The 13,144-nt window shown below is 50.6% G+C and overlaps 1 protein-coding gene across 2 annotated transcripts in view; it reads right to left on the bottom strand.

The window, feature by feature from the left end:
- Positions 1–9,633, bottom strand: part of ARID1A (AT-rich interaction domain 1A) — a 96,425-nt gene extending 86,792 nt beyond the window's left edge. For both annotated transcript variants that reach the window (XM_056123723.1, XM_056123724.1), the window contains exon 1: positions 7,780–9,633. In XM_056123723.1, coding sequence (XP_055979698.1) covers positions 7,780–8,931 — 1,152 coding nt within the window. In that variant the 5' untranslated portion in view covers positions 8,932–9,633. The remainder of the gene's footprint in view (positions 1–7,779) is intronic.
- Between the last annotated feature and the right edge of the window lie 3,511 nt (positions 9,634–13,144).

Here is a 13,144-nt window from a genome sequence, read left to right as displayed (position 1 = left end):
CAATCCAAAATTGCCGCCAACCCCCACTCTGCCCCCCTCCACCACCACCCCCGCCTCCCCACCCCCTGCCAGACTCCACCATCTCAGGACGTACTTCATCAAGATATAACCTGGTGAAAAGTCGGGTATGCGGGTCTTGTGACTGAAATCTCCAGACTTTCTCAGGGTCAGGATGGGCTACCTACCCCTACCTCCCTGTACTTCCGGAAGCCTCTGCATCCATACCCAAAATGGCCACCCAACTGAAAAGCTACTCCAGCCTTCTGTCCCAATAAAAATCCTGAACACCCTGAATAAATACCATGACCTCTTAGGACCTGTACTGCAAACCATAATGCAAAAAAGGAAAAGGAGAGAGCAAGAAAGAAAATGTCTCCTATAGAGGGAGGCTGGGGGTGTGGAGTGGGGTGTTGGGGGATGGTGGTAGGGAAACATGGGAATTGGTGGAGGAATGGGTGCTAAATCATTGTATGACTGAAACCCAATTATGAACAGCTTTGTAATGGTCTATTTCATGATATTCAATTAAAATCATTTAAAAAAAATTTTTAAAGTAATGTTCATGCCCAATTCAATCAGCTTAATCAATGGCTGAATAAACAGTACTCCTACATTAAAATTAAATTAAAAATAAAACAAATTCTGTTGTAATTTTCCCCCTTCCTTTCCCTTCTCCTGTTGCAATGCCCCAGCACCCTGTAGTTGTGATGTTCACACACACCTTGTTGTAATACATGATATACCACATATTATGTTGTGGCCTTAGGGATTCCAAATGAGAGTACCTCCTGGATCAAATCTGTGGCCTCATGTCTTCAAGGAAGGTACTCTACCACTAAGCTATTCCTGCACCACTTGATTTGCTTATTCTTGGATCCCTTCAATACTGTGGTCTATACCCATTTATAAAAAGTTGCTTTGTGGGACTAGAGAGCTAATTCAGTGCGTAGGGGGCTTGCTATATCCCCAGCCCCTCATCCTAAAGCACAGACAGAGCCAGGAGTAAGCCCTGAGTATCACCAGGTATAGATCAAAAACAAACAAAAAAGATGCTTGCGGGCCGGAGAGATAATACCAGGCACTTGCCTTCCACAAGGCCAACCCAGTTGGATCCCCAGAATCCAATATGATCCTTGAACACTGCCAGAGTCATTCCTGAGTGCAGAACCAGGAGTAACACCTGACCATTATCAGATGTGGCCCCAAAACAAACAGACATGTAGCTGATTCCTGTTTGGTCCCGGCTACCACATACGGTCCTTTGACCACTGCCAAGATTGATCCCTGAACACCATCAGGATTGGCCCCCAAACTCAAAATAAATAAAAATAATAAAAGAGACTATATAGAGAGACTTTGGGCCAGAGAGGTGACTCAAAAGGTTGAACACATAATTCTCTGAGCATAACACCAGGATTAACCTCCAAGCACAAAACTGGGAACAATCTCAAAACACTACCAGGTATGGCTGTCCACACACCAACCCCCACCCCCCAAAAATAAAAGTAGAATCAGAATTCATTAAAAGGAGATGAGACTTTGAGGAGCTAGGTTTATGGTCCAAGTGGTAGTCCACATGCCTTGCAGGTATGAGGCTATGAGTTCAATCCTGGTGTCTCATGCCCCTACCCTAAGCATTGCACAATTCTTAAAAAAAAAAAAAAGGGACAAAGAGAGAGCTTAATGAACCGAGCACATGCTTCGAATGCGGCAGACCTAGTTTTGATCTCTGGCACCACACAGTACCCAGCACAGAGTAAGTAGCTACCATCCTGCAAGGTATGGCCCAAAAATCAAAAATAAGGAAAAAATATAAAGAGAAACTTGGAAAAGGTAAATCCTGTCATCTCACAAGGTTAACAAAGTACCACTGGCAGCCATCCAGTACATCTAAAATACTTCTTCCTCCATAAAAATAATGTTTGCTAAAGGAACCAAGTATCGTAAAACAGCAGTATCAAGACAAAGACTGAATAACCGTTCAGGCAGAATTTAGTGGGTCTCCAAACTTTGAACCTTGCACTGACCCGGGTATATATAAAGTATATGATACAAAAAAGGAGTCCAGTATAAACTATGTAAGTTTATACCAGCCTCTGGAGAGGGTTTTAATTGAGGGCTATAAGCAGATCAGAGGCTGAGGTCTATCTATGGTTGCAGAACCTTCTTTTCTCCTTTATAATACTTCACCAAACTAAAAAATCTCCGTCAAAGAACAAGGCCTTAAAACTATGAATCTTATAAACCAAGCTTATGGAGCACACTTACTTACTACTGAAACATAGGGCCTCATTTCCAAACTTGTTTATTTTCATTCTGAAACTATAATTGACTATGAGAAGGGCTCCATGTGCCCTAACTTAGCATGAAGCCAGAGACAGGGAGACCCCTCTCCCAGGCCAGCATCTTTTCACTTTATCTCTCTCTCTTCTCAGGGCACTTGCCCCCTCCCCCACAAACCACTATCTTCCAATCTCCAAAGTCTTTTTTCCCCAATGTTATTTTACTCCACCACATGAGAAGAGACTAGCATTAGCTTTGCTTGAAACTGTTTATTAATTTGCCTGTCAAACATTCTATAGAGCAGTTTACATCTTACTCCAGAAACCTCCTGGGTACATATTGACAGCTCAGCAAGTATTTACACAAAGCTCTGAAACATTTGGTTCCTTCGGAGAGGAAGAAGCTGCTGTGTCAAGCAGAGAAATAACACTTTTCCCTCTTTTATAAAGGAAGGTTTCTTCTAGCATACCTCTAAGAATGCCTAAATTACATTTGTAAACTACTAAGCCAGGAAGAAAATGGATATTCAGATGTGCTGAAGAAAGCACAGCATTTCCAGGACCATGTGAAAATCACACTATGATGTCTAAAAACCAAGGGCAAGAAAAAAAGGCAAATATACCAAAAATACAGACCTCACACCACTTAGCTTTTCCTACTCTAGTCTCGGAATTTTTCCTCCTCTCAGCTATATTTACAGGGCAAGTTCAGGCACTCAGATTACAACCAACTGCCCTAACCAGACCTAAACCTGCCTATATACCAGAACTCTGGTGAACTAAACACTACCTCTTCCCACCATCATTGTATTCCCCCAAAATAAATGCTCAGGCTGAATCTGTGAATCTACCCTACTTCCATTCTATCCTCCCAAATTCCCACTTGGAAATCCTGAAGCAACTATTTGAATTTAAAAACCTTACTTTAATAAAAATCTGTCTAATTTTTCGATTACTATTTAGTGTTTTAAAACCACCAGCTAGGTGGAATGACTAATGGCAAACAGATTAACAGTCAAGGCAAAACAATCTGGTAGGACTTTTCTGTAAAGGGCCACACCATCATGGCACCCAACTGTTCAGAGTTTGCTCCTGTAAATTCTCTGAAAAAAATAGCTTTGAGTTCCTTAAGCCCAGGGGAATAAAGATGGTATTCAGACCCTTACTGAAAAATACGTGCAGAAAATCTGTCCTCTGTATATATTTTTCAGTACAAACAGGAGCTATGGCACTTACCTACTATGTATGTGCTGTGACTGCAAAGACCATGGTTCAAAATCCTTTGTAATATAAATGGTCCCCAGAATACACTCTTGGAAACGGCCCCTGAGCAACTGAGTGTGGTCCCTCTACCACCAAAAAGAAGCTGCTTCATAACAAACCAGGTATGAAAGGAGACAAATGTGAGCATCAGAAGGGGAGGCTCTGTAGTCCACCAACTTAATTTTACTGATCACGAGCCTGTGAACTACAGAAAGCAAATGACTTGCCTAAAGTCACAGAGCTTAATTCAGAAGTGCGAGTAGAACCAAAGCCTGAATTCTATGATCTTTACTCCAACCACTCTGCTGCAAACAATCTGAAGTGTATCAGTAACAATAATGACCAACCTAAACATTGAAAAACCCAAAGACAAAAGCTGAGGGGATCAAGTCTCTATTTCACAGCATTGGCAGGAGCGAACTATTCCATACCAATTTATTTCTTAATACCACAGTTTAGCTATATTTGCAAACTTCAATCACTTCTTGAATTTGGGGATTTGGAATCTATTCAATACAAACATTTCAGCATGAAAATGAGAAAATGCCCAAGCCATAACTTTGCTAGCCTACTTTTCAGTTTTAAAAAGTTCAGTAATCTTTTTCGTAAAAGATGTACTGTAGACATCACAACCCACAGGAGTTAACCCAACATATGAATGTTTTAATGCAATCCAGGACAACTCATTACCAGGTGTCACTTGTCATGGTTACTGTCACACAAAAGGGAGAGAACCTAAAAAGTCCTAGCAGAACCCAACTCAAAGTAGTGAACGTTCATCCTATTTTCTCTTCTCTCATCACCATCCAACTCTTATTATTCCTATTTCTCTCACAGATGGCAGAAAAATAGGAAGCTCCCACAACTGTTAATTCAGAAACCTCTCAATGTGGGTTTTTTCCTGGTCCCTCCTCCTTGAGGGAGCTCCAAGAGTCCCATATTTCAGCCAACCCAGAGTTTCTGTCAGGAGGTATTTCCATGATAAATGCAGGATATCTGATGCATTTGTTCCCTAGGAATCAGAAATACATTTGATATTTCCAAAGCAGAAACCAACAGCCAACCTTCATAATCAAATTCATCTTGATTCCAAACTACTCATTCTATTTTTTTTAAACTTTGATAAGATTGACTTATCAAGGTACGAAAGCTAAACGCAACTTAAGGGGGGAAAAAAGCTTTATTTACATCAGTTTTAAGAATATAGATAATCTAAAAGTATTTCATCAGTAGCAAGATTCAACTGATCTTGACACACTATACTACTTATAAAAGGTAAAAAGAATAAGGATATTCTCTCTTCCTGTAAAAAAAGACCTAGCTATAGTACTTACCTAACCTTTATCTCACATAGCAGAGTCAAATGATAACATTAACACTTAAGCTGTATCAATTAATTATCTGTGAAATACTCTTAATTCAAGACTGAGGGAAAGAAAGTGACAGAAGCAAGACCCTCTATTATTTAAGCATAGGTAGGAGATCATGGACTGACCAGAGATTTATCCTTAAGCAGCAAAGAGGAATTCAGAATATATATAGACGCATCTGGACTATACAACCTAAAGCAGCCCACAAAACTGGATGTTACACTTTATGCTCCAAGCTCAGTCATCATTCTCTGGGGGCTCAGAGGTCATCCACATCAAAGAGTTAGAGAGGGTAGGGAGTTAAGGCACTTGCCCTGTAGGTAGTCTACGCAGGTTCCTTTCCCCACTGCATATGGTCCCTTGGGCACTGCCAGGAGTTGAGTCCTGAGCACAAAACCAGGTGGAAGCCTGGGTACCTCCAGAAGCAGTCCAAAAAACAAAAACAAAAACAATGGGGGGGAGGGGCTTTCAAAGAGGGATAGTAGTATCTTCCTATCTTTAATCCAGGACATAGCATAGCACCTCACTTATAGAAGGTGCTCATAGTGACTAAAAACAAAAATCACTACATTGCAAAAAGGGTTTACTTCCCCCCCCCCCCCACCGCCCCAGAGTTTGTCTGAATAACCCCTAAATCAGAATTAGAATTTTTGTTTTTAAGTGAGCCTTGACTTACCCCTAACTTCTTTTCTCCAATAACCTACCCTCAAAAGAGGAGGGAATGAAGGGGAAACAGCTAATGAGAGAGAAGATGAAAATTATTCCCGAAACATCTAATATTTTAAAATACCCTTATGACTTGCCCAGAAATATTAAGAACATCATAGAAGATGTAGGATCAAGGTACAGAGCTCCAAACCATCTAACAATGATTTTCAAAATTCCCAGCTCAGTGGAGGTGTAGAAAAGCAGTTCTGGATTGGGGAGGGAATATAACTAATTAGGCTGCCAATGTGAACAAACAAAACCTTATAGCACAAAGGTTCACTGGGTACTGCTAAGAGAAGGGACTTTGAAGGAAGCTTTTCTCCCTCTGTAAAAAGATGCATGACTCCACAGAACATCCAATTTTCCTGACAAAAAGCACTGAAAGAGTGTAATGAAAAGAGCAAAATAAAATACAAAAAAAGAAGGGACCTAAAAGTTAATGGTTTATAAGCAAATATGAAATATCATTGTAGATTATATCTTTATCATCTTGAATGACAGAAAAGAAAATGGAACAGTCCCTGTGATGCAAGGAGAAAAAAGGTCAATATTCTTTTCAAAGCTCTGAAATGACTGATGACAAAAATGGAAAGATTGTTTTGATACTCCAGAACATACGATATATTTCACCAAACTGAGTCTTTAGGAGAAAGTCTCTTCTGGATCCTAAAAGATGCTAGCGTCCCTTTAAATTGAGTTGTTCACCAAAGTTCAATTAACAAAAGAAAGTGTTAACAAGACTCAACATGTAAACAAAGAATGAGGCCAGCTTTCCTTAAAACAGAACATTTGAACCTAATATGAAATTCTCTCAGAAAGCACCCAGTCTCCAAGGAGGAAAAAATAAGTTTTTTTTCCTACCCCCTCACACCCTCCCGTAAAGACCCTATATTTGCCACTCAATTTAAAAAAAAAAAAAAAAACAGGAAAATCATTTCAATTTTGCAAAGCAAACAGGGCCCAAATTACCCGACAAATGCATCTTCAGACCATCAAAGAAGTCATTTATACCATCAGGAAAGTCACAAAACCAAAACAAACAGCAAACCCATTGTAGAGAAAACTCAGCTACTGTTCTGACAACACAGAATCTATTTCAGGCTGCATAAAACATAACAAGCAAAATAAATCCAAAGGTACAAGCAAAAGGCCACTGCCTCCTCTTTTGTTTCGGGCACAATGTAACAAGGGCAGCCTGTCTGGGGCTCTGCTCCTGCTGATACAGTATTGCTGCTTACACCTCCCTCCTCAAGGTCACAGCCAATTTCAGCTCTGGAATAAAAGGCAGATAGTGGTAGAGATGGTTTGGGTTATCACTGGCAGAAAAGCAGAGTGTAAAAGTTTATGAGCTCATCAGGATTGTTGTACCATTACATCAGAGGCAATTATAAATGGCCAAGAGCAGGAGATGGGGAGCCAATCAGATCACAGATAGGATGTCAACCTAAGACCAACTGTCTCCTGGCTTTGACAGAAGGATTTTACCTCCATAATTCAAATCCCAAACCAAAGCAATCTGCACTTACTACTCCAATCACTCAGCTGTTTACCAGCACTTCCAGGGAGAAGCCCAGGCCACTGGGTCGACGGAGACCAAGACAAGAGGGGGTCGGGGCCGCCCTGGGCGAACCGTGCCCGGCCTCTAGCTGCCCCCAAGCAGGTCCCTGGCCTCCCTCGAGGTCCCCCGAACCCGAGGGGCCCCTCGCTGAAAGCAGAGGCGGGGGACGGCCTAACGAAACGCAGACAGGGCAGAGGGGTGCGTCAGGGGAGCCAAGAGCCGTCCACTGGCCTCCCGAGCTCCCAGCACTGCCTACGCCCCTCACCCGAGCCCCCAGCGCCCCCGCACCCCGCGCCGGGCCCTTCCCCGCACACACGGCCCCGCACCCCCTGGGAGACCCCCGGAGTTCAAGGAGCCGGGGAGAGGCAGAGGGGGGAAGCAGACAGCTCTGGGAAAGCCCCACACAAAGGCTGAAGGAGGGAAGGAGAGGAAGGCAGACAGGCAGCCATTTTAAGAGAAGAAACCAGACAATGGCAGCTCCCCAGCAGTGGGGGCCCCGGGCTGGGGGTAAGCCCCGGCCGGGGCCTGCTCCCCACCGCCGCCACCCACCCCCGCGTCCCCGCTCGCCCCCCAGCCCCCGCCCCACTCAGTTGTGTACCTGCGGGGTCCGGGCGAGCGGCTGCCCCCCGCCGCCGCTGCTCCCGGGGCTCATGGGCGCGTGGTGGCTCCTTTGTTGGGCCCCTCCCGAGGCGGCGGCCGCCGCCGCCGCTGCCGCCGCCGCAGCCCCCCAGCACTGCGAGGCCATGTCCGCCGGGCCCTTGCCGGCGCCCCCGTCCTGGGGCCCGCCGCCGTAGTCGCCCCCGGGGTAGCCCTGGTAGCCCCGGGCCGAGCTGGGCGACGTGAGCAGTTGGTTGAGGGTGGGAGTGGCGGTGGGCTGGGGGGTGCCCCCGCCGGCCGCGGAGGGGCCGCCTCCCCCCATGGCCCCGAAGCGCTGCTGAGCGAAGGACGAAGACGACGAGGAGGCGGAGGCGCTGGAGGAGGGAGGCGGCTTGGAGCCGGCGGCCGCCGCCGCGCCGGAGCCCGGAGTGCCACCTCTCGGGGAGCCCAGCGCGTAGGCCTGGGGGGGCGGGGGGTAGGCGCTGCGGTTGGGGTAGTAGGAGTTGTACTGGTGGTTGGGGAAGCCGTGGTCGTGCGAGTTCTGCTGGGGCCCCGCGTAGGGCTCCAGGCCCCCGCCGCCGCCGCCGCTCTGCAGCGCTGCCAGGCCAGGGCTTTGTTGTCCGCCATGTTGTTGGTGGAAGACGGCGGCCGCGGCGGCGGCGACGGCCGACGGGCTCCGGCCGTAGGGCTGCCCGAAGCCGTAGGCGGGGGGCGGCAGGGCGGCCGCGGCCGAGTGAGGAGGCGCCCCCACCCCGTCGCTGCTGCCGCCGCCGCCGCCGCCGGGCGGCTCCGGGAGGTTATTGTTCAGGGCGGGCCTAGGGCCCGCGTTCCCGTTCGAGTTCTTCAGGTCCGGCTCCGCGCCGGGCCCGCCGCCGCCGCCGCCGCCGGCTCCGGCGCCGCCGCCTCCCCCATTGCTCTCGGCCCCGTCCTGCAGCTCCTTTCCCAGCGGCGGCGGCGGGCCCACGGCGGGGCCCTCGCTTTCCTGCCCAGCGGCTGCCTTCATTTCCCCGCGCTCGGCCGCCGCCGCCGCCGCCGCCGCCTCGCCCCCCGCCTCCTCCCGCTGCTGCTGCTGCTCCGCTTTCTTCAGCTCCGAGGGCGGCGGCGGCGGGTTGCCCAGGCTGCTGGCGGCGGCGGGGGCGACCTGCGCGGCCATGATCCCCGCTGTCTCGTCCGCGGAGAGACCCGGCCCTGTCTTCGTCTTCTCCCCCCCTCCCACCCCGCCCCGGGGCCGAGTCCCCCGGGCTGCCCTCCCCACCCGCCCGGGCGGGCCTCGCGGGGCTCCGCTGCTGCGCGGCGCTCGCTCGCTCGCTCCTCTCCCCCCCGCCCCGCCGGCTCAGGCTCCGGGCTGGCGGCGGCGGAGGAGGAGGAGGCGGCGGCGGCCGAGGCGCTGGCGGCTCAGCTGCTCCCGGCTCTGTAGGCTCGGGACCCGGCTCTCCCGGCTCATTCCCCCCAAGCCCTTGCCTGGGAATGAGGGGGGCGGTGGAGGCTCCGCTCCCCAGGGCCTGGCCCCGCTGTGACTCTCCGCTTTCTGCTGCCGGAGAAAGGAGGAGGGAGGGAGGGAGGGAGGCAGGGGGGAGGGGGCGGGGAGGGAGGGAGGGAGCGGGGGGGGAGGGGGACCCGGGACGGGCGGGCTGGAGGGCGCGCGGCAGCAGCCCGGGCGCCAGGAGGCAGAGCCGGAGCGCGGGCCGGCCCGGGCGCCCAGCCTCCCCTCCCCGGCCGCGGCTCGGGCCGAGGCTGCTGCGCGGCAGCGGGAGAGCGGGCGGACGCGCGGCCGGACGGAGCGGCGAGAGCGCCCCACTCGCCTCCGAGTCCCCCTCACTCCGACACGAGGCTCAGCACTGCCATTTTACCCAGCGCCGTCGCGGCCGCCTGGCAAACCCGGAACGGAGCGCGGAGCGGGCGCAGGCCGTGGAACGGACTCGCTCCCTTCCCCTCACAAAGGAGGAGGGGAGAGAAGTAGCCGCGGCGGCGGCAGGCCCTCCGCCGCTTTCGCTCGGCAGCGCCGCCGCCGAAGGCTTCGGGGAAAACCCGGCGCGGAGCACGCGCCCCTCCGGAGCCTGCGCCGCCTCCCGCCCGGCGCCGCGGTCCCGAGCGAGCCCCCTCCGGGCCGCGCGGACCCGAGCGGGCAACGTGAACTTTACTCGCGGCTGCAGAATTGGCCTGAGCCCGAGACCGCTGCCGCCTGGGCCCAGGCCTGGCCCCCTGGCAGCGAGCCTGGTCTCTTGGCTGCTACTTAGCACCTTTACAGCACTTTCCCTTCTTCAAAGCCTTTTACAAACCTGCTCCAAAGACTCGGCGGAGAGCCGGAGAGCGCAAGCCGGGGACATTTTGCCTCTTTTGCAAGCCAAAGGAATAACTGATCGCTCTTTGGCATTTCATTTCCCAATTGCCCGGCCCTGCCCTCCTCCCAGGTCCGCTCACGCGGCCCTGGACGCTTGAGGTCTGATTGTCCCCATTTTACAGAGAGGAAGGATGGCCCATCACTTACAGGGATGAGCAGGGTGTTGGTAAAAAGCAGGTGAGGACCGAGGAGATGGTTCAGAGGAGTGGAAGGCCAGCTCCATCCCTAAGACCGCATGGTTCCCCTCCCCCCACATCAGGCCTGGTGGGGCCTGGCTGAGCCTGAGCAGGCCCCGGAGTGCCCCCAGGCCTGAGTACTGCTGAGGAGGCCTGATAAACAATGAGTCCTGGTCCCAAAAGTTGCCCCTGTCTACTTAGCCTTAAACAAACAAACAAAAAGGTGGTCAGTTTGGGCCATTTGCAGCATTGGATGAAAATTTCACAGTGGGTCTGAGGCCAAGACAGGTTATCCTACAACTGACCAGAATGATCACTTTTATAAAGTTCCTTTGCACAGAGGAACCCAAGTTGCAACCATTTTGGCTTCCTGAGAGAATAATCCATGATGATGGACAGTCCCAGTCTCCGGTGAGTACCTGTAAGACTGTAATGAGGACACATAAGAGGCTCCAGAGACTGGAAACACCTGAGTGTTCAAACAAACCACTGCAGAAGAAAGGACCACAAAAGGAGGGAAACCATTTTCTCCCCCTAAGTGAGAAAGGGAGCACTTCAACAAGCCATTCAGAAAATGGATGCAACCCAAATTTGTTTTCTACCCTCCAGTGTAAAGACTCTTCAAAGTTCACCATTATATTTTAAGAGACTGATCTAGAAACACAAAAAGCTTCAGAACTGCAGACCCCCATCAATCCCAGCAGCAGCCTTTTCCTCTAGGCCAACTTGCCATGCTCTGACCTGCCAGGGCAATTCCAGCTCCCCACTAGACACTAGTGCTTCTTTCCCCCCCTCAGACTTTATAAAAGGACCATCATCTTAGAACTTCTAAGTTCCCTAGGTTTCTGGAGTTGTGGCCAAGCCACTGGTCACTGTAAAGGATTCAAAACATCTCACTGAAAAACACTAAGAGCATCTTACATACATCTTACATCTGTTAATCTAAGAACCAAGTGTTTCCCTTCCCCCACAGCCACCCCCAACCCCCAAAGCCAAAAACCAAACCGGACTCCCAAGATCTCACTAACTAGAGGCCGTGGTGCCCTGGTTTCACTCACAGTCCTCAGGGGCAAGAACTAACTCTCCCGGTGCATTAGGTCCTAGAAACCAAATTATAGGCTGCCTCATAAATGGAGCTTGGCTATTTAATCAACTGCCTCTGAGCTGGCAAACAGTCCTGAGTCCTGCACACAAATGAGGAAATTTTTACATGCAATTACCCTGCCATTTTCCTCAGAGCTGGAGTGTAATGGGAAACCTGGAGCCCAGTGAAAATCTGGAAGCCAGAATGGATTTGTATCCAAGGAAGCGCACATCCACTTTCTTCAATGGCTATGAAATTTGCAGAGCCAGAATTCTTTTACGTACACGTGGGCATGCTGTTTTGAAAACAGCCATTTTAATCTAGCAAAAAGATAAAGTATAAAAACCTATCCACCTGGCTCAGAGGAAGTAATGTGGGATTTCTCCTTTGCTGCATTAAAAAAAAAAAATTCTTTAGGGTCCTCTTCCGTTCCTACCTTTAGAGCCCCACACCACTATCCCTGGGACAGCCGGTTTGAAGGGAACTTTCTTAGAAACTGGCCCATCAGCTTTCCCCAGGGGCAATGGCAGCGGGAAGGGGGGGGAGGGGACGTGCTGGGCACGTGGCTGGCCTGAGCTGCGAGACCCGAGTTTGGGGTAGTGGGTCCTCCCCTTGGTGGAGTTTTCTCCCCCACGGCCCCAGCCTTTTAACCCCACACCCAGGCAGCTCAGGAATCCCGGTGCAGATTGGAGAACTAGGACTAGGACAGCGCTACCCTCTCGAAAGCGCCTCTGCCACCAACAGCCTGATGGCAAATATGGACTGAATCGTTGACATGGAAACCGGACTAAAGTCTCGCTCTCTCCCTCACAAGAGAGTTCTTATCACCAGCCCCGACCGCACGGCATTTGGCAAACGTGGACTGGATCCCCGGTTCGGAGGATCAGGCGGAGTTTGTGCTCTTAGCATTAACTCCCGCGGCTGTGGCAGCCTAGGCTGGGGGCAGGGCTGCCGGGACCAACCGACTGCAAATGGCAGAGGAAGTGCTCACATTTTATCCGGCTGCACAGTCTGTGTGCTTGGATTGGGCCCGAGAATAAGGGAACAACCTATTAAAATCCACAGTCAACTGCAAAATATGGAAGCGAGGCCTGGAGGGTTTGCTAAAAGAGAAAGACTTTTGCAAGGAGAACAGTCCTTCCTCTCTCGCAGTTTGCTTCCCCTAAAGTCTCCGAAATGCAAAACTCAACAAACAGACAAAAGGGCGGGCTGGACTCCCCAGAGCTCCTTTCCTTCTACCACTCCTTTTGGGGGAAATACGTTTGAAGCACAGGGACCCCAGTGAAGGTTTGATTAGGTTCTGAACTAGGTAAAGAGCGAGGACCCGGTGGAGCCCCAGAATTATGGCCCCCCACATGCTTCCCCGCAGTGGAAAGCAGAAGACACCCAACAGAGCTCTCTCGAGTGCGAACTGGAGCTGCGAGTTTGAGCAAAAGGGCAACTATGTCAGTTGACGGAAGCCAGAAGCAGAGTTCAAAGCCCGGCGTGGATTTCTGTCTGGAGCTGTCTGTTTCTTAAAGTTTGTAACTCCGTGTTCAGAAACAGCCCCAGCGGAGGCTTTGAGAGCAGTGTGAAAGTCTAGCACTACCATCTGACAGCGAGCTGCAAAACTTTGGGCTGCATATTAAGCGAGGAAAGTGGATTGAAGCGAGAGTCAAGGCAATTCATTACATTACCGGCTCCCAGGCGGAAGCTCAAAAATCCGAACTGGATCTCCATAGAGGGAAGCGGAATGGAGTCTGAATCGTTCTCAGCAGCTCTCCCC

The sequence above is a fragment of the Sorex fumeus genome, unplaced genomic scaffold, assembly GCF_029834395.1.
Source record: "Sorex fumeus unplaced genomic scaffold, SorFum_2.1 ptg000047l, whole genome shotgun sequence".
Classification (NCBI taxonomy): domain Eukaryota; kingdom Metazoa; phylum Chordata; class Mammalia; order Eulipotyphla; family Soricidae; genus Sorex; species Sorex fumeus.
The sequence above is the reverse complement of the archived record's forward strand: the minus strand, read 5'-3'. Positions and strand labels throughout refer to the sequence as shown.